Below are 21,917 nucleotides of genomic sequence, written 5' to 3'. Positions count from 1 at the left end.
ACTTTCAGACTTCCAGCGCCCCACCTGCTGCCTCAGAGGCACGTCTCTGGCCCTGCTGACCAGAGTATTTCTAGGCTGAACATTTCCCTGAATTCACTGGGTTATTCCCCGCAAAAGACAATCTGCCTCAGCAGGCTACTTCACTTCTCCCCTGAGATTGTACACAACATTCCAGCTCTTTCTAAGCAAGCACCTGTTATTCTAACGTAAAAGCTCAACCAAGTCCTTCCAACTCTTCACTAAGTACTAGGGCCTTCCATGAACCCTAACCCTAATCCTAACCCTAACCCTAACCCCTGCCCATTTGCTGGACCAGAACAAAAGCCCTGAATCAGCTGTTTATTCACAAGTTCTTTCCTTTGTCTGCCTCTCTGGTGAATCCAGATTGGTTCACTGAACTGTTCTCACCTCACAGGTAATCAGAAAACAGAAAGAGCCCGCCTCGGGGCAAGACTTCAAAGGCAGAGCCTGTAAGTGGTGTTTTGCCATCCTCTCCACCCTAGAACTTGCTAGAAATTCCATCCCACACATTGTCCCAAAGACAAAATCGAGTCTGCTGTATTGTTCAGCATAGTTATCTGAAGTTCACTTATCTCCTAGAGATTGCACTAATCCTTCCTCCTCCTACCGAGGTCCCACACAATCCCACCCCAAGATACTAAAAGCAGTTCAATCAGGGTTAACTTAATTCCATGAGGTGCGCCCAGGATATTGTCACGTGTGTCACGGTGTCTATCTCTTGATGCCTTGATCCTGAAAACACCTAAATGTGTCCTTTGAATTAATGGAATTTCTCATTATACTTAAAGTTCCATGTGCACAACTGTTACAAGGATCAAAAACAGCTCAAATACAATGCTTAGCCAAGCCTGCATTTGTTGGTTCAAAGAAATTTACAAACTTTACTGGCTAAGCCAAATCTTTTAGTCAGTTGTGTTCAGAGTCTTATTTTCCTTTTTGATTTTGTGGGTTTTTTTGGCATTTAATTTCATAACAAAATGTTAGTTTTGCAAGACTAACAACTCCAAAACTGGGCAAGTCAAAGACCTCTAGTACCATCAACTAAACTACAGTATTTCCTGTTCTTCGTCTCTTGTTTACAGTGGGTGTTATATCATACATCCAACATGATGGGGACTAATTTAGCTACAGGTAACTACTCAAGAGAGATCTTGGTCATTGCCGATAGTTCTCTGAAAACATCCAAGCAGTGTGCAGTGGCAGTCAAAAAAGCAAACAGATTGTTAGGAGTCATTAAAAAAGGGATAGAGAATAAGACAGAGAATATCTTATTGCCTCTATACAAAACCAAGGTACATCCACATCTTGAATACTTCATACAGATGTGGTTGCCTCATCTCTAAAAAGATACCTAGGCATTGGAAAAGGTTCAAAAAAGGGCAACAAAAATGATGAGGGGTTTGGAACAGGTCCCATATGGAAAAAGATAAAAAAGACTTGGACTTTTCAGCTTAGAAAAGAGGAGACTAAGGGGGGATATGATAAAGGTCTATAAACTTATGACGGGTATGGAAAAAGTGAATAAGGAAAATGTATTTACTTATTTCCACAATATAAGAACTAGGGGTCACCAAATGAAATTAATAGGCAGCAGGTTTAGAACAAACAAAAGGAAGTTTTTCTTCTCTCAGTGCAGTCAACTTGTGGAACTCCTCACCAGAGGATGCGGTGAAAGCTAGAACTTTAACAGGGTTCCAAAAAGAGCTAGATAGATTCATGGAGGTTAGGTCCATCACTGGCTATTAGCCAGGATAGGAATGGTGTCCCTAGCCTCTGTTTGTCTGGAAATGGATGACAGGAGAGGGTTCCCATGATGATTACCTGTTGTTTTCCCTCCCTTTGGGGCATTTGGTATTGGCCACTGTTGGCAAACATGATACTGAGCCAGATGGCCCTTCGTTCTGATTCGGTATGGCCGTTCTTATGGGTGCAATAACATCAAGTTAGCTTTGCCAAAGCAAGCTTAAGTTTTGGAATGTCCTGACTTCACCAATATTATAGGCAATAATAGTGCTTTCTTTTATGTCCTATTTCATGGGAGCATTCTGAATGTATGACTAGCCAGGCATGACTGCCTCCTATACTTGATCTATGAATGTGAAACCATGCTCTATCACTCAAGTGGATGCCAATATAACATTTTAGAAAATTATATATTTTTAAATTTTATCCAACATTTAGAATAGCTACATCTTTACCATTTTGCCTCGAGACAGTATACATCTGGAGGAGGCGATTTCAGTTCTTCAGCAAATAAGCACCAATGAAATAAGGCGATTACATTGGAATTGTGCTATAGCTCAACCAACCAGAGGCGGCATTTAATTTATACATTTAGGGATTTTTTTTATGTAAAGGTTATATTGAAAGGAAAACATCAGTTAGAGCATATATATATGCTGCCAAGCCTGCACTTAAAGATGTCATTTTAAACGCCCCCACATCCCATTAACACTAGTAATTTAAAAAAAAATCTTATTTTACTTAGATTTTTTTTAACAATTAAATTGCAGTTTCAGCTACCATCTTTCTGAGGTACCCAAATCCATCACGGACAACTCTTCCTTGTGGGAAGGGCTTTTGTTTTGAAAGAGGGAAGTGCCATATCTCCTGTCTATACGCCGACACAGCTCATCTATTATCAGCTCGGAGCACCCCCATCCTTTGCATTGCTTCTTGGATGAACAGCTTAATTCTCAAAATACTGCCTGAATCCTATGCATAAATGCATCTCTGCCGCTGCCACAACTAACAAAGCCTTATGACGTAGATTTAGCGACAGCAAAGATTAAGGGAAAGATCCTTACTGATGATTAAGGATATGAACAATCTTCTCTCCAAAAATACAATCAGAAGAGCTAGCATTAGGACTCCACCTCTCCGGAAGCGAAGAACAGCAAAGCTGTGACTGCTAGTATGACTAAGCCTTTTCACCTGCTTTGACCTAAGAGCATGGAACCCTGTCTCTCAAGGCTCATCTCTCCTCATTCTAATTTTGTTTATCTGGCATTATCCCTTCAAGATCACCCAAGAAGAAATGAATGACAGACACAAGAATGAATGCTGGGCACCAGCAGAGAATCAGTGTCAGTCTAGGTGGGTGCACCCCCGAGACACCAAGGTTGCTAGAGGGCACACACCACCATAACATTTCACTAAAATTTCTAAATGTATCTGTCACAAATGCCTGATTCATGCTGGAGCTGCTTTACAGAGCTAACGCAAGTGGTATTCTCACCACCACAAGTGACTTTATACATTTTTTCCCTTAAAAATGTTTTATACACAAATGATCTTCACTCTGCAGCTACCCTGCACTACAAAATGATACAAGTTGTGCCCTGTTTGCTAGCTTTGTTCTCACAAGTCACTCTGATTTACTGATGACCTGCTGCAAATGAGGCAGGAGGGAAGATGGACCAGTAACAGCACAAATCTCATGCCAAGTCTTACTGGTTGCAGCAAAAAATTTTGAAAACTGATATTGCATGGCCTTGCAGGAAGCAAATAATGTTGTATTCCTCCACCACAGAATCCACAAAATCTGAGACAGCAGATTTGGTTTGGGTGGAAGAAAGAGCTTGGTAAATCCAGAGTGCCCGAGTTCAATAGCTGGGGTAAGCCCACCCCAGTGCAAGAACATGTTATTTTGCAGAGGAGACTGATTAGATTAGGAATGGGCTATCTGCTTCAATGGTGAGACAGAGCAAGGCCTTGGGGGACTCATGGTCTCATCTTTCTGACTAATTTCAATCAGCAGTAATCACTGAGATAATGGAGGTGCTGAGAAAACTTCATCCTAAAACTTGTACATGGGATCCATGTACTTCTTGGCTAGGGAAGGCCAGTAAGGAAGTTCCAGATCTCCTTGCTTGAGGAGATGATTAATACTTCTCCAAAAGTGCAGGTTGCCTATTGTTTTAAAGAAACAGTCTGGGTTTTGCTCAAAAACCTTTGGCTTGATATGGCCTGTGTAGCGAAATTTCAGTCAGACTGACATCTTCCCATCTTGGGAAAGACTGTGGAGAAGGTTGCAGCAAGAGGCCTTTGATCTTCTTGACCCTCCTCAGTCAAGATACAGATCTGGCTTTGGCACAAAGACTGCATTGGTCAACCATCTCCTCCTGATGGTGGATGAAGATTAGATGTCCGTGACTGTTACATTCATCAGCTACTTTCAATAGCGTGTACTGTAAGTTATTGCCAACTTGCTTGCAGACCTGCTTGCTTTGAATTATTTTATTGCTGCTGGGTTTTGTGGCAGTGCTCATGAGCTAGGGCACAGAGCACTACATAAGCATATTGTGTATTCACGTAAACAGGAAATTAATCTGCACAAATACTTAAAATCCCACAACCAAAATGTACAGTCCTGATGATACACTAGAAAAGCGTTTCAATCTTCTACGCCATGACTGCACTGTCTTCCCATCCTGGGACCACATTTTAAGCCTCCTCCCCCTTAATATGTTCATGACTCCAGACTGAGAATCCATGCTCTCAATGAGCTTAAGACTTCCACTGTTCTGGGGCTGTAATGAAGATAATTAAACTAGCTCTAAAAAAGCGTATTTGTGATTTACCATTAACTCACTTTCCTGGCAAGAAATGCAAAAGCATCGTCTTTATTTTCTCCCAGCAATTAACCATAGCTGTTCAAGAAACCTTGGCAGCTAAGCAACAGATTCTGATGACCCAGAAAACTTCAGCACACGGAGGAGCAATATATGTGAATTATGCTGAAACTAAACTGGATAAAAACACAGAATATTGTCCAATTAAATTCTTCACACTTCTGATATATCGGTCTGTTGATAATCACACTTAAGCATGTATATTACTATAAACACCTAAATGCCACCAATCAATGATAACCTGAGGAAATAAATAATATTCCCAACTTAATTTTCATACCTGTATATTTGATTGGCATGCTCTTGACCTAGCCCTTACCTTTTAGAATGCAATAGAGAAGGTTCTGGCTTTATTTTAGTATTTTATACTAAGTGTGAAAATTAGAGCATTTTTTGGTGAGATATTTCTCAAGTATCTTTTCTGTGCTTCTATATGATACACAAGCTCATCATTTTCACAGGAGTGCACTTAATATATGCAAGTGATATGTAAGTACTTCTAATATTCTTCAAAGACTTTCTCTGATGTTATTATGTTGGTCCTTGGTATGTTTAAGTTCTCCTATTGTGGGTTTCTGAGAAGTTACACCTCAATAGAAATATACATGTAAAACTATTAAAACTAGAATAAATGTATGTCAGAAAAAAAACACTACTTAAAAAACAGTCTAATTAAAAGACTACAAGTGGGGGGTATTTAAGACACTCATTTTAGTGAATATTTGTATGGGCTTTATGCCATCTTTAGAAACTACATACACTTTTCCTCCTTTCGTTTTGATTTGGATTTGTCTATGTGGGGAGAAGGCCATGAAAAGCTAATGCAGAATAGCTATTACTGAATATTAACCTAAACTACTATTGTGGTTTAGCTTAATCCACTTTTTAATTGAAAGTACTCAGTGTGAAATAAGTGTGTCCACACAAGGAATTAATGTGGGACAGCTGTTACGCATTAAATATATACCCTAGCAATTTCATGCTTACCTCCCTGTGAATTTTTGTGTAGATAAGCCTTTAAACTTATTGAAATTTGCTTTTTTATAATTATGTAGTTGATGGATATCTGTGCTTGCATAAAAGTCAAACCCAGTAACTCAAAGAGCCTACCTCTTCATGTCTCATCAGTTCTATCATTTCCATAACATCAATAAAATGGAAACAACGAGCCGAGTGATCAACCAGATGAGTAGGAAAGGGACGATTCTGCCAAAGTCTCCACTCAGATAGGGAAAGTTTATGAGCGTCTTCCGCTTGAGATGCCTGCAGTTTCAAACAAATATGATCATGAACATTTCAATATAGCAATTGATTCACAAAACAAATAGTTTTCTATGGGAACCTTCCTCGTTAAATGTCCTGACCAAAATAAAAGATTTATAAACTTATTATTATAAGGGGGAATGTGTGTTTTCATAAAAGGAAATATTCTCTGCTTTTAGTCTGAGCTATGTATTCTGTACTGAAGCCATTTGTCATGCACATTGCACGCCGGTCTGAAATGTGAAGTTACAGATGGGGATCCCTATTTATTCTTTTGCATCATGAAATAGCCCATTGAGTGGGAGTCTTTCCTTCTCCAGGTAAAACTAGGGATTTCAAAATAAATGAAGAAGAAAACAGTATACAGACACTAACTAATCCAGTAGTAGTACTGAGCTTTCTGGTAAACTGAGTGCTGGATAACAGAGCTCTTACTTTACTCACAGTTACTGGAGTATCATCACTGAGGATATAGTATCTTTTTTGACAAAGGAGTGCAGGTAACCTTTGGAAGTGTTAACACAAATTGTATCTACCAAAAATAAGTATCCTATCCTTATAATAGCAACAGGAGACATGACAATATTCTGCAAATACTTTAATTTACAGGAAGTGAGCCTCTGATATTAGAAAAGTCTCACATGCCAATCAATCTAGGATTCTATAAGTCTCTGTACTTAAATTGTATATGAGAACGAACCATTCTGATATTTATTTGTTAAGATATGCTTCTTTAGAATCTTTTTAATTCATTTGATTTGCTCCCCAGAAGCCTTTGGGATTATTTTCCCCGTCAAAGGATTTCTTTGGATTGTTTTCAAGTATATGGAAAAGAATCCTGGTCTGGGAAACTCATTAGGTATCTGTCAGCATCTGGCAGCACCACACAATTTCTACACTGTAAAATTATCAGATCTATTCTAATGTAATGATAAAAAAAAACACGTTCAAAAAAAATCAGTGGTGGAGATTCATTCTGTAATTTCTCTGGGTCTGCTACTAACATTACATTAAGGTTGAACATACTGCTATTTCCTCCATATTTTCTAAAGTTTCAAAGTGACTTTGAGGCAATATTGGTTCTTTGACTCCATCGCTTTCTTTTAGTTTATATAAGCGGCTCCATTCTTCAAATTCTTCTGATGTGAGGCACCAATTTTCATGAGAATCTGTTTGCTTTGTGCCTGCAAATGGGTAAAAATGAAAACATCTCAGGAAAAATAAATCTATGTATTAAAGGAAAAAGACACAGATATTAATTAGGACCTCATATGGTACCAATCACAGTAAAACAAAATTTCTGTTGCCACACTGGTAGTAAATATTAACCTTTTCAGACCTCTGGTTCTTGTATATTACATGTATTTGCATATTATCTGTTCTCCCAGAATCTCTACATTACCAAAGGGCATGTTTGAATTTAAAGGCCAGTGTTGTTTTTTAACCTGTGAGTGATAGGCATTCAGGAACTTCATGACACCAAATACTGAGCTATTTTTTATTATGGCTGGTGCCTCCAAGTATGTGGGTAAATATATGTCTAGAGAAAGGCCAAAAGTACAGAAATATGGTATAAACAAAATAGTTGATGAGGGGTGCTTAAGATTTAGTTAGGTTCTTTGATTAGTACGAGATATTGTTATTGAAGATGTTTTTTGTAATGGATAAAATAAGGATCAACAGAAAGATGAAAGTTTCTCAGCCCTTTATGCTTTTAAAATACTCACCCATTCACCTCATTGCCTGAAACTAACCTTACTTCCCCTCCAAGCTATTTAAGATTAATAAAGATCAACATTTCTTAAAGATACTAACTCAGGGCCAGAAGAAAGCTGTTTACTAATTTGCTACATTACAATCCATTACATAATAGTACCATGCGCCAGGGCTCGATGTTAAGAGGAAAGAAACAGAAGCCCTAAGTAGCCCAACCAAAGACTGGCTTTAAAGAAGGCATGACCTAAATAGCAGAGGGAAATAGCTCAGTTTGGTTTTAGTGTTAGGAATTAGACTTGTAATGTTTTTGTGTTTCCAAAAATCCACAGTAAGGGAAATTGTTTGTAGCTGTAAACAAAGGATTTAGAAAGCAAGCACCAGTGTCATTATACGCTATCACAATTGCAGTTTCAAGAGACAACATGAAAAAACTTCCTATTTAACTATTTTGGGGGAGATGGATACAGGGAGTAAGAGAGACTTGTGACAGTCTCAGGCCAGTTTGGTACAGAAGAGCAGTAGAAGGCAGATATACTAACCACAGGATAAGCATGTCCCTATTACCTAAGTAACCAAAACAAAGAAGGCTATTCCATGCTAATTGATACTTGACCCCATTTAGCCCACAGAGTCAATGAACACCATTAGGCTCATTAAGGCACCTGAGGCCAATTAATTTGGAAAGAGACTCTCTTAAAAAAAAAAAAAAAAAAAAAGGAACCACTTAATCAGTATCCTTTACAGCAAACAGGAGACGACCAAGAATAAGCTCTCAAATTGGAGACACTCTCTCCCCAAAAAACAAGATTCCACACAAACTTCCATGTGAATGGACGTCCCAAAAAGGAAAACAAGCCATTTACACCACACATACACTTTACTTCCCATAAAAGTAAAAGGGCAATAAATTATCTAAATTCCTATAGGCCACAGGAGGCTACAACAGTGGTACACTCAATTCACCCATCTTTATTAATCTATCCAGCCAAGCAGAAGAGTCTGCCTTATCTCAGGGACTCTCCCCCACCACCACGATGCAGTTCTGCAGTCACCTGGAAGACTATTTTCACAGTGTCTAACTCAAGGGCAAGGACAGCCCGCACTGATCGTGGTCAGTGATTAACCAGTTAAAAAAAATCGTTTAACCAGTTAACAATTTTCTGTGGTTTTTACATCCCTAGTTGGGCCTCTATTGAATGCTTGTCAATTGTCTCACACTTTAACTCTCCCTCCCAAAAGAGGAGGCCCATCAATACCAAACTGACTCTAGCTGGATTGTGTAACTGGAAACTCTACTTATGGGCTGAGAACCCATCAACTAAGCAGTGGTCCCCAACGTGGTGCCCATGGGCACCATAGCGCCCGCCGGGGCATTTACGTACACCCGCCGAGTGATCAGGGCCAGCCCAAGCCATTCTTGCGCCCCGGGACCTGGGCATGAGGTGCATGTGCGGCCCCGCCCCCAGGTGCATGGAAGCCCCAAAAGGTTGGGGACCACTGAGCTAAAGGACTAAAGACAGGACAAGAGACAATTGGTTCAAGAGACGGAGTAGCAGATTTACATTACCTCTTAGGAAAATTTCCTAACAGTAAGAGCAGAAGGAGAATGGAACAGATGCTTCAGGAGGTTACTATCGGATTGGCTACAAGCACTGTCTTTGGTGTGAGACCAAAAGTGCAACTGACCTGAAGTCAGTCCCTGGAGATTAGGAGGAACTTGAACATTGCTGTGATTTTGGTGTAAGGACCATCGATCACAAAGATATGCTCACTTGGAGTGCCCAGAGGGACTGTCTGTGACTCGGTGTTGAGGTTGTTTAAGTCTCAGAGGAGTCAGCACTTAGTGCAGTTGGGGGTTCATGCCCAGGTTTTTAAACAGTCTGCTTTGAGACCGGCAATCAGTTTTGTGTCACCTTTTAATGTATCGTACATGATGCACCACTGGGTAAGATAAGTCATTTTTCTGTAAGGCATAAAATTGCAACGGTAACACAAACAATGAAATGAGTGTGAATGAAATGAGAGTGAATAATGACTTGGTCCTGCTTTCAGAGATTGTTTACAATGTAATACCACATTATTTCCCTGTGTCCATTACCTTCTGTTAAAGAATCTGCCTTTTTGTGAACTATTTTTCAACGGTAATAATCTTCTTTAGTAACTTTTAAAAAAAACAAACTTTCTATTGCTGTTGCCTGAAGGGAACAAATCTAACACACATTAAGACACAGGCTTTCTGAGCTCAATTAAAATCTTCGTTACTTAATAAAGTGAATATAATCTGTTTGTTCTGAAGTACAAAGCGTATCTCTTGAGATGGAATGTACTACAGAATCCCAATTCTACAACTTGCTCCTTCAAACAGATCAGAATGTTCAACACTTAGGAAGCAATACACAAATTTACCGTTAACCAAAATGAAGCCATGATGTCCAGCACACCATACTATTATGTTTGGACCATACTGCAAAATCCTCAAACCCTTCAAGCGTGTTGTCAGGAAGTAATGTAACATTCAGAAGGACTCTTGGAGCCTTTTTTTAATTTGCTTTCACAAGCCAAACATTCAGGTAGGATTCCTCAAGTCAAGTTTTATTGAGTTTTTGTAACCTACTTTGAACAGCACTGTAATATCACAGGCCTGCATGGTTTTTACATTCAAACTGAACATGTATGGAGTTAATGTGATGTTTCACCTCATCAGCTAAAACCCTGCAAATTTGCGGATATCTGCTATATATTCATGGCTATCCACATGTGCGGATATTTTTTGCAGATGTGGATACTAACTTTGTACCCACCTAGGACTCTCTCAGTAGCTAATTTTTGGCTCCTCAACCAATTAAAACATAAAAATATATTTTTACATGTGTAAAAATGGTTATGCGCTTCAATGGATGAATCAATACTGCAAAATTTAGTATCAAAACTAGCAGCTGTAGAAACATGGGGACAGACCAGGATAGTCAGGATGGCTGAGTCATTGGGTATGCAACACCCAGCAATGTGGCTATCAAGATCATGTAAGAAACGAAACAATCAGAAACTGCAAGCCTGTCACCAGGCTCATTTTTTAAATACTTTTCATTATTAACATCAGTTCCCCTGTACCACTGTTCACAACACCAGAGTTTCAAGTGAAAGCACTGGCAAATGACAGGGTACTAACCAGATGTGCTCTGACTGGCAGTTAGAAGACACCGAGTAAAAGGTGACATCTGCAACAAGGTCAAGCAGTCAAATATTTCACCAGCATTTTCATTCCTCCATGACAAATTATTCTGTATGTAACAAGTAAGTTTTCCAATAATAGTTATTTGCCTATAAATAATACAACACTTAGAACTGTTAGTTTACTCCACACTATTCAGTCACATACGCAACCCTACAGAGACAAACACAAAGGTCTTACTGTGTCGTTAAAAAGTCAGGTTAGGAAGTGACCTGTTCAGTAATAGTTTAAAAGTGGGGTTGAAAAGGTCTGCCCATTTCAGTGACCATGCCTGTGAGACAACTCAGAGATGGAGACAGTGTAAATACTCTGATTAAATTAAATTAAATTAAATGGCTGGATCAATCTTATGGAGTGTAGCTTAGGAGTCACAGAAGTCTTTGGGGAGCACTTGTAATTTATGTAGATCACTTTTAAAGTCTAAACCATTTCATGAGCTCTTAATCTTCTCAGTATCCAGGTCAAGAGGGAAAGCAGACATGTTTTTCTGTGAAAGTAGGATTCCTTGAAGGGAAAGATTCAATACAAAAGAAATAAGCTCAAAATCCTTGGCTGGAATTGTCTGGTTTAGCAGAAAACTCTCTGCCTCTTCCTATAGTATGATTAAGCCTTCCCCTTCCTTTTAAGCTCTGGTATTTGTAACTGCTGGAAGGAATCAGGTGAAAAAGAATCTCTCCTTCCCCAAGTCCTTATGCTTTCTCAAGCAGTCATCAGCTCCAACAATGCAGCACCACCATGGTTGACTGTCTGCTGCTGGAAGTCTGACAAATTCCCAGCGTAGACAAGGCCTCCGAGGTAAATTTGTGAGTCAGGTTTTCTGCAAAAGTGGAATATGCAGGTGGCTGCAGTTCTAGGAGAACAAAGTGACTAATTGTACATGTTCTACCCTGTGACGCCCGAGTCTGGCCCGGGCCAACAGGATGGAAACAAGATGGAGCTGGAGGGAGCAGAGTTTGAAAGAGTTTGTAAGTTTTACCAATCTCCCTTGCTTGGAGGCCTTCTGAGAAGTTGCTTAAGAAACCAAGGCATGGAGAAATTAGGCCTCTTTCCTCAGACACTTACTTCTGAAGCAGAACAGTAACAGTTTTAAGATCAATTCAGACCAAGTACCTCTCAAGCACCTAACCAGGATTCATGAACTCGATGGGCCTTCGTCCTCTAAGGGATAAAGGTATTAAAAGTTGCAATATGAGCAGCAGCCAATGGCATGACGACTGTACTACAGGCTGTGCACCTCTGACCTTCCTTCCTTTGATCCTTGAGAGTAAGCATTATTCTTAAGTAAAGTCCTGACCACCTGAACCTACGACCCTGGGTAGTTAGGTAGCACTCAGGCTACTGGAGGGAAGTGAGGGCTGGAATGAGGCTGGGGTTGCCAGAACTTCAGAAGTCCGACTGCATGCACTTTGTTCAGTGGCAATGATCAAGCAGCGCACTGTTCCACAGGATGGCTGGGAGATTACAGCAAACACTGCATCTAAAAATAGTCTCTTAAACACATTACTCAAATAGTTAGGATCTCTGATTTTAAGCAGTAATGGATTCTGTTCCACTCACAGCAAGTACACTTATCTGATAGAAATAAGAAATGTGCAGAGCATTCTGATGACACAGGGCAATTTCAAATCAACGAGCAGTGTTGTACTAAAACTGAGCTAACAACCCATAACACTTATGAACAGTTTTGCACATGTTTCAGTACCACAATGCAGTCAAGACATCAGCTTACACAAGACACAAAGAAATCATCGTACGCTTACTTGAGCCCATGGAAAAAAGGGCGGATTTATGATGGAGGGAGCTGGATCTTCTCTCTTTGGAAAGCGATCTTGAATTATTTGGTTCACTTATTGCAGGAGTGATAAACATTTTGTGCAACTTTGGGGTTATTCCTTCAGGAATCATACGAGGGCTTTGCTGATAAAAGTGAAGCATTTTGTTTTCTGAGATTGCTTTGTAAATGCTCTTTTTGTTGGACTGGCTTTGATTGTAAGTCTGTAAAATAGAGGATAAGCCACTTGTTACTGGAGAGTTTTACCTTATAAACATGAGAACTGAAAGGGCACTTGAACATTCAGGTATTTTTAAATATTTTTGTTATGTACTAAATTTGAGTCCCCAAACGTGTATTGCAAAACCCAAAGAATGTCGCCCAAATTTGACGTGTCACATCAAACCCAGATTGTGGATCTTTTACTCACATGAATAGCCCCAGTGAAATCAATGGAGCTACTAGTGTGAGTAAGTGGTTCACAGCGGTGTGGGCAAGGTGTCATAATCCAACCTCCTCAGAGGATGAGGAGAGGAAGGAAAAGGATGACAATCGTCAGGCCACCTGGTTACATAGAAAAAGCATGTCCGCGTCGTAAAAGTTCCTGGGGGTGGAGGGAGAAACACTAACCAAAAAGATATCCACTATCTTTCTTCCCACCCCATTCTTGCCTTCCCACTCACAAGTTAAATGAGATGAGGCGATGGCTTGACACATTCATTTATGAAAATAAATCAGAGCATAACACAGAGCCCTGAAGAAAGCACAGACACGTCTGAGAATGTTACCTGAGTAAGAACCCCCCAAGAAAAGTGTAACTACAGAAAGAACAGGATTACACAACATTTATTTTTTGTACATCGTATCAAAAGTGGGCATGTCACTTGAAAGAGAGAGAGAGAGAGAGAAGTGACAGAATGTCCGAGTGAGTCCCTACCTGAAGGCGTCTACACAGCCCTTAATTCGAACTGCTTAATTTGAACTAGGCGTTAGTCCTCGTAGAATGAGGTTTACCTAGTTCAAATTAAGCGCTCCGCTAGTTTGAATTAAGTTCGAACTAGCGGTTTGTATGTGTAGCGCCTATCAAAGTTAATTCGAACTAACAGCTGTTAGTTCAAATTAACTTTGTAGTGTAGACATACCCTAATAGTCTAATAGACATACCCTAATAGTCCCAAGGAGTAAGCAGGGATCGGTGCCGGGAGAGGCATCAGCGTCGGTGCCGTGCGGGGCGCCTGCTGCGGCACCGCAGGTGGCGCGTAGTACGGCGCAGGGCCCTGCACCGCCCAGGGAGCCGTCTGCGGCACCGGACCCGGTGCCAGTGCCGTCGGCGTCGCAAGCCCACACGCTCCCGGAGTCGCTGCTGGTGCTGTCGGGAGCGGGCCCGGGGTCGGTGCCGGTGTTCATCCTGGCTCCGGTGCCAGTGTTCTCCCCGGCACCGGGAGAAACTGCTGCTGCTGGGCCGAGGCCTGCCCTTCGCCCAAAGGGTCCCACGACCCGGCCATGTCCTGCTGGGGGGCACTTGAGGCCGGCGCCGGCGCGGTCCGCTCCTGCGGCACCGGGCCTTCCCCTTCATCCACAGCCATGTGAATGAGGTCCCGGGCCGCCTCAAAAGTTTCTGGGGTGGAGGGCCGACGGACCTCTCCTAGCCCCACGGGCTGCCCAGGGCTCTTGCCCTTGTCCGGGCTGCACCCCTTTCTAGAGGACTTAGAAGAAAGGTGCCCCTCCTTAGGGCACACCTTCTGGGCACTCCTCTCTGCCGAGCGTCCCCTCGAGCTTTTAGAGGCCCTCGGCACCGGTGACGGCGATCTGCGCCTCGGTGCCTTGCTGTCCGACGGTGCCGCCAACAGTGCGCTGCGGGCAGAGTGAGGCCGCTCCTCGCTCTGAAGCTGCAGTGCCGACTCCATTAGCAGGAGTTTCAGCCGGGAGTCCCTCTCCTTCTTAGTCCGGGGCTTAAAGCTCTTACAGATAGAGCAGCTTTCAGCTCGATGGGCCTCACCCAGACACTTTAGGCAATCAGAATGGGGATCTCCGCAGGGCATAGGCTTGGAGCAGGAGGCACAGGGTTTAAAGCCCTGGGGCCCTGGCATGCCCTCCCTCCCGGGAGGGTTCCACTGCTCCCTTATCTAAATAACTATTTACAATACTTAACTACTCAACTAGATAAGAAACTTCAACTGTGAACTATAATACAACGGATAAGAGATAAGCTGCTAAGAGATAGGCAATAGCCTGAAGCACGCTCCAGCTACCCTCACGGGCGGTAAGAAGGAACTGAGGGGTGGGAGGGCCAGCAGGGGTATATATGCACCAGTATACCAGCGCCACTCCAGCGGGCTCCCTGCTGGCCCTATGGATACTGCTAAGGGAAAAAAGCTCCGGAATCCGTGCACGCGGCGCGCGTACACCCAATCAGAATGGACATGAGCAAGCACTCGAAGAAGAATCTGTATGGTTGTGTCAGACAATCGTCCTGAATATTTTTTCTCTTTAGAACTTATAGGGCTGAGCTTTCACATACCTTTTCTTACTCTAGTTGCTCTCAAAATCTTTGGCTGCCAACCTGAGAAATGATTGCCTGCTCCCACCATTCCTAGCTCCTGTCCAAAAGTGGTGTTTGGAATCTAATGCTTACAAACGAATGACCAGAACCATCTACCTCCACGTGAACCCAATGCTTCAAAAGGAAGCTTCAGCAAAGGACCACATTAGTATCCCATGGTATACGGAGCTTTTCCACATGAACAGCAATCAAGTAGACTTTATGGGTGGCAACTGAAAATATCCACTTAACATTTAAAGACCACATGGCCGTCCTTTTTTCTTTTCAAATACAGTATCCCTGAGGAACTGCTCAGAAGGGCAATCACATCTCTGTCTTGTCTGGGAATCAAATCTCTGCCATCCCACAATCTCTGCCAGATACAAACATCACATCTTGGACCAGAATAGTATCAAGTGAGACTGTTAAGCTGAGGTGGGATGCTCAGCTCTGTTAGAGATTTCCATTTATGCAGATCTCCTCAGATCTCACACACAGCACTGCTGTTGCAAGGGGCTTTCCACAAGACTTACTTGACTCCTACCCTCCTGACTCCTGGACTCTATTGCCAGCTCTGCAATTATTTTCTGAACTTAAGCAAGTCACAATCTTATTTGCTTCAGTCTATCAATTACAGGCAGTCCCCGGGTTACGCCGATCCGACTTAAGTCGGATCCGTAGTTACGAATGGGGCTTTTCTCACCCCGAGGACGGGGGCGGCGAGACTGCCCAGGCGTGCCGTGGTCCCGCCGCCCGCATCCTCCAGGGCGAGAAAAGCTGCTCCACATCCCCCTGGTCTTTTGTTCCCCCCCCCCCCAGCAGACCAGGGAGACGCGGAGCAAAGACGCGGAGGACCCGGGCGGGGGGACCGTGGCGCGTCTCGGTCCCGCCGCCCACGTCTCCCTCATCTGCTAGAGGGGGGGCGCAGCTGGAGCAACTCTGCCTCGGGCTTCCTGTAGTCAGCCGCTGGTCAGTTTCAGCAGCGGCTGAATCTGGACGCCAGTTCCGACTTACATACAGATTCAACTTAAAAACAAACCTACAGTCCCTATCTTGTACGTAACCCGGGGACTCCCTGTACTGATGTACCTCATAAGTTTTGAAAGAATTAAGACTGGGTGGAGGGGGGGGGGGGGAGATGAAAGCTTGATGTACTAAACTTCCACATTTCCAGCATTTCTAAAATGCGCATATGCAAAAGGAGGATTCTCAAAGTATATTTGCAAATCCAGAATGTATATTTGAACTATTAATGCAAAGAGTTCACCACCATCATCAGGCTCCCCCGGATTTCAATCAACCCTCATGCAATTGTTTTGTGATAAGATTGAAATGCTCAAAATTACTACAATGAGAGAATTCTTAACTCACCCGTTCTTCCCGTCCTTCTGCAAGTATGACAACGATTCTGCCTTGTCGCTTGCGCCCAGTTCGACCCATTCGCTGCACAAGACGAATTGGACTTTTTTGAGCATCAAAACAGACTATAAGGTCAACTTCTCCAATATCTAAACCTTCTTCTCCTACACATGTAGATACCAGTGTATTATAGCCACCTTCACGAAAGCGTTTTACCACCTAAAAATGGATTAAAACATACATCAAACATACATACAGAAATGGTCAGAGGTAAACAGGATGAAGTTTAATAAAGAGAAACGCAAAGTGCTCCACTTAGGAAGGAACAATCAGTTCCATACATACAAGATGGGAAGCGACTGTCTAGGAAGGAGCATGGCGGAAAGGGATCTAGGGGTCATAGTGGACCACAAGTTGAATATGTGTCAACAGTGTGATGCTGTTGCAAAAAAAGCAAATATGATTCTAGGTTGTATCAACAGGTGTGTTGTAAGCAAAACACGTGAAGTCATTCTGCCGCTCTACTCTGCACTAGTTAGGCCTCAGCTGGAGTACTGTGTCCAGTTCTGGGCGCCACATTTCAAGAAAGATGTGGAGAAATTGGAAAGGGTACAGAGAAGAGCGACAAGAATGATTAAAGGTTTAGAGAACATGAGCTATGAAGCCTGGCTTCATGAACTGGGCTTGTTTAGTTTGGAAAAAAGAAGATTAAGGGGGGACATGATAGCGGTTTTCAAATATCTAAAAGGGTGTCACAAGGAGGAAGGAGAAAATTTGTTCCTCTTGGTTTCTGAGGACAGGACAAGGAGTAATGGGCTTAAAGTGCAGCAGGGGAGGTTTAGATTGGACATTAGGAAAAAATTCCTAACTGTCAGGGTGGTCAAATATTGGAATAAATTGCCAAGGGAGGTGGTGGAATCTCCCTCTCTGGAGATATTTAAGAACAGGTTAGATAGACATCTGTCAGGGATGGTGTAGACGGAGCTTGGTCTTGCCTTGAGGGCGGGGGGCTGGACTCGATGACCTCTCGAGGTCCCTTCCAGTCCTATTATTCTATGATTCTATGATTTCTATACAGTACATATTTGCATATTCCCTGTAGCCATCTCTCAAACAAGCCTGATTATGACTTTACCTCAAGCTGTTCTTTTTGTGAAAAGCCCTTCATGCTCTTTCCTGTGGAGTGTCCAACGAAGGTCATTACTCTGACAATGGGATGGTGCTGAGAAAGAATTTCAGCAATTTCTTGGACGCTGTCCCGAAATGAAGAAAAGATCATAACTCTGGTATCACTGGCTTTGCTATCAGATGTGCTTTGATCTGTTCAAGACAAAAATAAGTTTGAGCTAAAAAAGCATTTTATATTCACAACAAATGAAAAACGCAGGGCCAGGTCACCCCTTCGTTGGGCATGCGCCACTCCCTTCTCTTCATTCAGGAGATGATTGTGCCCCAGAGGATTCCATTTCAGTTTGTGATTTACACAGCGAGCCTCGCCTGTTTTTGCTAGGAACACAAAGCCACCCAAATGCACCTCATGTTAAGAAAAGTGACAATTACAAGCTTCCCAACCTATTAAAAAAAAAAGAAAACTTTCCTCATTCAGTACAGAAAGGACACAGTCACTCCCTGGAGCATACCAGGCAGAATAAACACTAGCTCTGCTTTGGAACGGATTCAACAGAGGGCCCTGCACTGAGAATTCCTTGCTCCCATGTCACCATTTGCTGTTATAATTAATTGCTTTATAAAGCCCAAATGTGCATGCAGTAGATGCCGCAAAATAAAATTAAGATTTGGTCACGCAACAAAGAATCTGCAATCGAACACCAAAGCAACTATATAATGACCTCACAAAAGGGGGAACAAAACAGGAGGAACAAGTGAAGTATGCAATAAAAATACACACTACTCAGGAAAGATTAGAGCACAGAATGGTTCAGCCAAAACATGGAACTTAAGTGATATATCAGGATGAATATCTTTGATGAAAGCCTTTACCAGTTACTACTAGAAATTATTGCTAAGTGTGCAACTTGGGCTTCTGGGTGAGCTGTCAGCTCAACAAGTAACAGAGCAATACACTAAGCTGCATACTGGGACTTCCATGATGCCATGGTGGCATCCAAACTGCAAGTTACTGAGTGTTGTAGATTCACACCCTGGCTTGCCACATAACTAGGGAGTAGACAAGAGACAGGCATCTTGCTATTACTGAAAGCTCTGCTTTACCTACCATTGAAGATACATGGAACAAGAGACAGTCCAAACAGTCACAACCTAAAAGACTGTGTTGTCTGTATTCCTTGTTTATTTTACTCATTGGAATGCTGCTGGTGAACTGATATTTTGTAAAAACTTAAAAAACAATGAATAGTCTAGTAGCACCTTAAAGACTAACAAAACATGTAGATGGTATCATGAGCTTTCATGGGCAAAACCCACTTCTTCAAATGACCGGAGTATAATAAGTCCAGATCCAGAATAAATAAGGGAAGGGGAGAAGGAGGGGGGTAAAAGGAAAGGGGTGGAAGAAAAAGAGAGAGAGAGTAAGTAGATAGTTCAAATAGTTACAAGAGGCTGTTAAGTCATTAAAAGATGGAAGATAGTGTGGGAGCCATCCTATATCCTGGTTCAGACCACTAGCATAAGAATTAAACTTGTGAATGAAGTTAAGCTCCAATCCTTCCCTGTGTATTTGGCTTGTGGAATTGGTCTGAAACGAAACGGCGACTTGGAGATCTGTTAATGAGTGTCCAGGAATATCAAAGTGTTCTTCAACAGGTTTCTGTGCGTTGCCTTTTTGGATATCTGATTTGTGTCCATTAATTCTTTCCCACGGAGATTGTCCACTTTGGCCAATATACATTGCAGTGGGGCATTGCTGGCATAGATCACATTAGTGGATGTGCAGTTATATGAGCCTTTGATTTGGTGGCTGATTGCAGGGGTGGGTTCCTGGATGATGATGATGGAGGTGTGCTGCGTGGTTACTGGAAAGAATTTGTTTGAGGGTAAGGGAATGTCTGTAAGCGAGAATTGGCCTTTTCCCCAAAGCCTCAGAGTGGATCCAATGACATCACCCACCAAATCAAAGGCTCATTTAACTGCACATCCACGAATGTGATCTATGCCATCAAATGCCAGCAATGCCCCACTGCCATGTATATTGGCCAAACTTTGTTTTTAATAATTTGATATTCTGTTGAAACTGTGGGAGCCAAGGAATGAAAATCGTAAGAGTAGTGAGCTATGGAGACAAGACACACACTTTGAAAGTCAGGGGCGATCAATCAGACATTACTTTTTTTCGGTAGATCAGTTAAATATTTGAACTGAAGCAGTGATCACAGGCCCCAAAGGAAAATTGCAGCTGAATTTTATTTTGTATTTGCAGCACACTTATGATGCTTGGCATTCTAGTTGTCTCAAGAATTGGCTGAGAACCATGGTGTCCAACCAGTTCTGAACTAGCCACATTATTCTGAAAACGTAAATAATTTTGTGAATCAACTAGCCACACTCAAACAGCCAAATAGCTAGTGGCTAGCATGCTGGGTTTGGAGCATAAGGAGAGATGCAGCCTCTCAGAAGCGAAAGAGCCTAACCTCAAAGGGCTTCACAGATCAAAAATCAACTTGAATTACCCCTGCAAAATCTTGTAGCCAGTGACATCTTTGCCTTGCAGAAGCACCACTAAATCTGGGACTTCAATACCCGAGAGGATGCCTTTTCTCCTTATGCTAGAAGGCGGATTGTAAGCAGCCCAGAAGGCATTGTAAAGCATGCAAAGTTGCTGGATGGGGATACCGCAGCTCCTCTCACACTCTAGTCTGTATTTGACCCTGGCCTATCACGTTCATATAATATATAATTCCATGTGACCAGAGAAATGAGATCAACTTGCCAAAATATACCTAAAAGCCGGTCTACCTTAAATTTGTTTCTTCTCCCAGGCTTTAAATTTAAGATTTCCCCCAACTGATTGGAACACTAAAACCGGTTTTATTTTCAAACATGCAACTTATGCTTCCAGGTGCCAGTACATATCAAAAAGTTCTGAAGTAGTATTGAGAGATAAGAGGCTGCTTGTTGTGTCAACTTCTCAATGCTACGAGCACGGATTGCTCCACAAAAAGAAGCCTGAGGAACTCTGAAAGTAAGACTGGAATTACTTGCATCAACTAAACTATTATACCAAGGAAATGTTTTGCATGATTTAAGGCACAAACATACGCACTAATTATATGAGGTGACTTCCATGGCTTTTCACAGAATCCCACATTAGGAGTAAAGATGTTAAGTAGTGTGTAATTCACTAATCGAATAGTCAATGCATTTTTGCATCGACTATTCAATTAGTTGATCGGGCAGCGCCACCCCTTTGAAATGCTGCACAGAGCCAGGGATCAGCTGAGGACTCCCTAGCTGACCCTAGGGTAGCGTTTCAAAGGAGCAGCACTGCACAGCTGATCCAGGGCTCTGTGCAGCTCTGCTGCTTTGAAGTACTCCCCTCTGATAGAGGCAGCAACGGGGGAAGGGAAACAACTAGTCGACTAGTCCTTAACATCTCTAGTTAGGAGCATCAAGTGTTGTATCTTTGAACTCCATAATGAAAACTGATACACCTCTTCCTCCCCATTAACTGAAATTTTCTGATGATTGAAGTTCTCTGATGACTCAGGGAAAAGATTTTTTTTTTTTTTTTAAACAAAATCATAGCTTCAGAGTCATAAGTCTGCAGAGGGAGTTGGATTCCACAGCCTGTCCTATGGCCATGAAAATCTGGAACAATTGAGACTCCAGTAACAAAACTAAAATGTTTGTTTTCATTGTTCTAACTGTTGGTTAGTGTTATGCAAGAATTTATAGTGAAATAAGTTTAACCCATAAAGGAATGTCACTTAACTCTATGATGGTAACTTGCTTTTTTCAGTGATTTTTTTCCCAAATGGATGAAATAAAAATACCCAGCAAAATATCCAAGAGTATCAATCCATTAAGGAAAATAACTCCAAACTGGGTCAAACCAAAGTTCCATCTAGCCCAATGTCCTGTCTTAAAACAGTGGCCAATGCCACATGCTCCAGAGAGAATGAATAAAACAGGGAATCATCACGTGATCCATCCCCTGTCATCCATTCCCAGTTTCTGGCAAACAGAGGCTAGAGACTGTTCAATTAAAGAAGAATATTATGGATTCATACTCATCTAGTGCTATTAAATTTATATTTTGAAGACTAACACTTACCTGAATATCCCTTCCAGGATTTGAAGTGTTCTACAACGACTTCTTCTAATTTCTTTAATTTTGGATGACTGTAGATGATTTTATTTTTAGGCCCTGTAAGCCAAATAAAGTTATTTTTTAAAATATAC

General features: G+C 41.9%; 1 protein-coding gene across 3 annotated transcripts in view; it reads right to left on the bottom strand.

The window, feature by feature from the left end:
• Positions 1–21,917, bottom strand: part of FANCM (FA complementation group M) — a 106,646-nt gene that overhangs the window by 21,055 nt on the left and 63,674 nt on the right. For all 3 annotated transcript variants that reach the window (XM_075926120.2, XM_075926121.2, XM_089778266.1), the window contains 6 exons: positions 21,790–21,882; positions 17,674–17,858; positions 16,551–16,757; positions 12,627–12,861; positions 6,945–7,102; positions 5,766–5,918 (listed from right to left, as the gene is read on the bottom strand). In XM_075926120.2, coding sequence (XP_075782235.2) covers positions 5,766–5,918; positions 6,945–7,102; positions 12,627–12,861; positions 16,551–16,757; positions 17,674–17,858; positions 21,790–21,882 — 1,031 coding nt within the window. The remainder of the gene's footprint in view (positions 1–5,765; positions 5,919–6,944; positions 7,103–12,626; positions 12,862–16,550; positions 16,758–17,673; positions 17,859–21,789; positions 21,883–21,917) is intronic.

This window comes from Pelodiscus sinensis, chromosome 5 (genome assembly GCF_052426305.1).
Source record: "Pelodiscus sinensis isolate ZL-2025 chromosome 5, ASM5242630v1, whole genome shotgun sequence".
NCBI lineage: Eukaryota > Metazoa > Chordata > Testudines > Trionychidae > Pelodiscus > Pelodiscus sinensis.
Note: the sequence above shows the minus strand (reverse complement) of the source record. Positions and strands in the feature narration are given on the sequence as shown.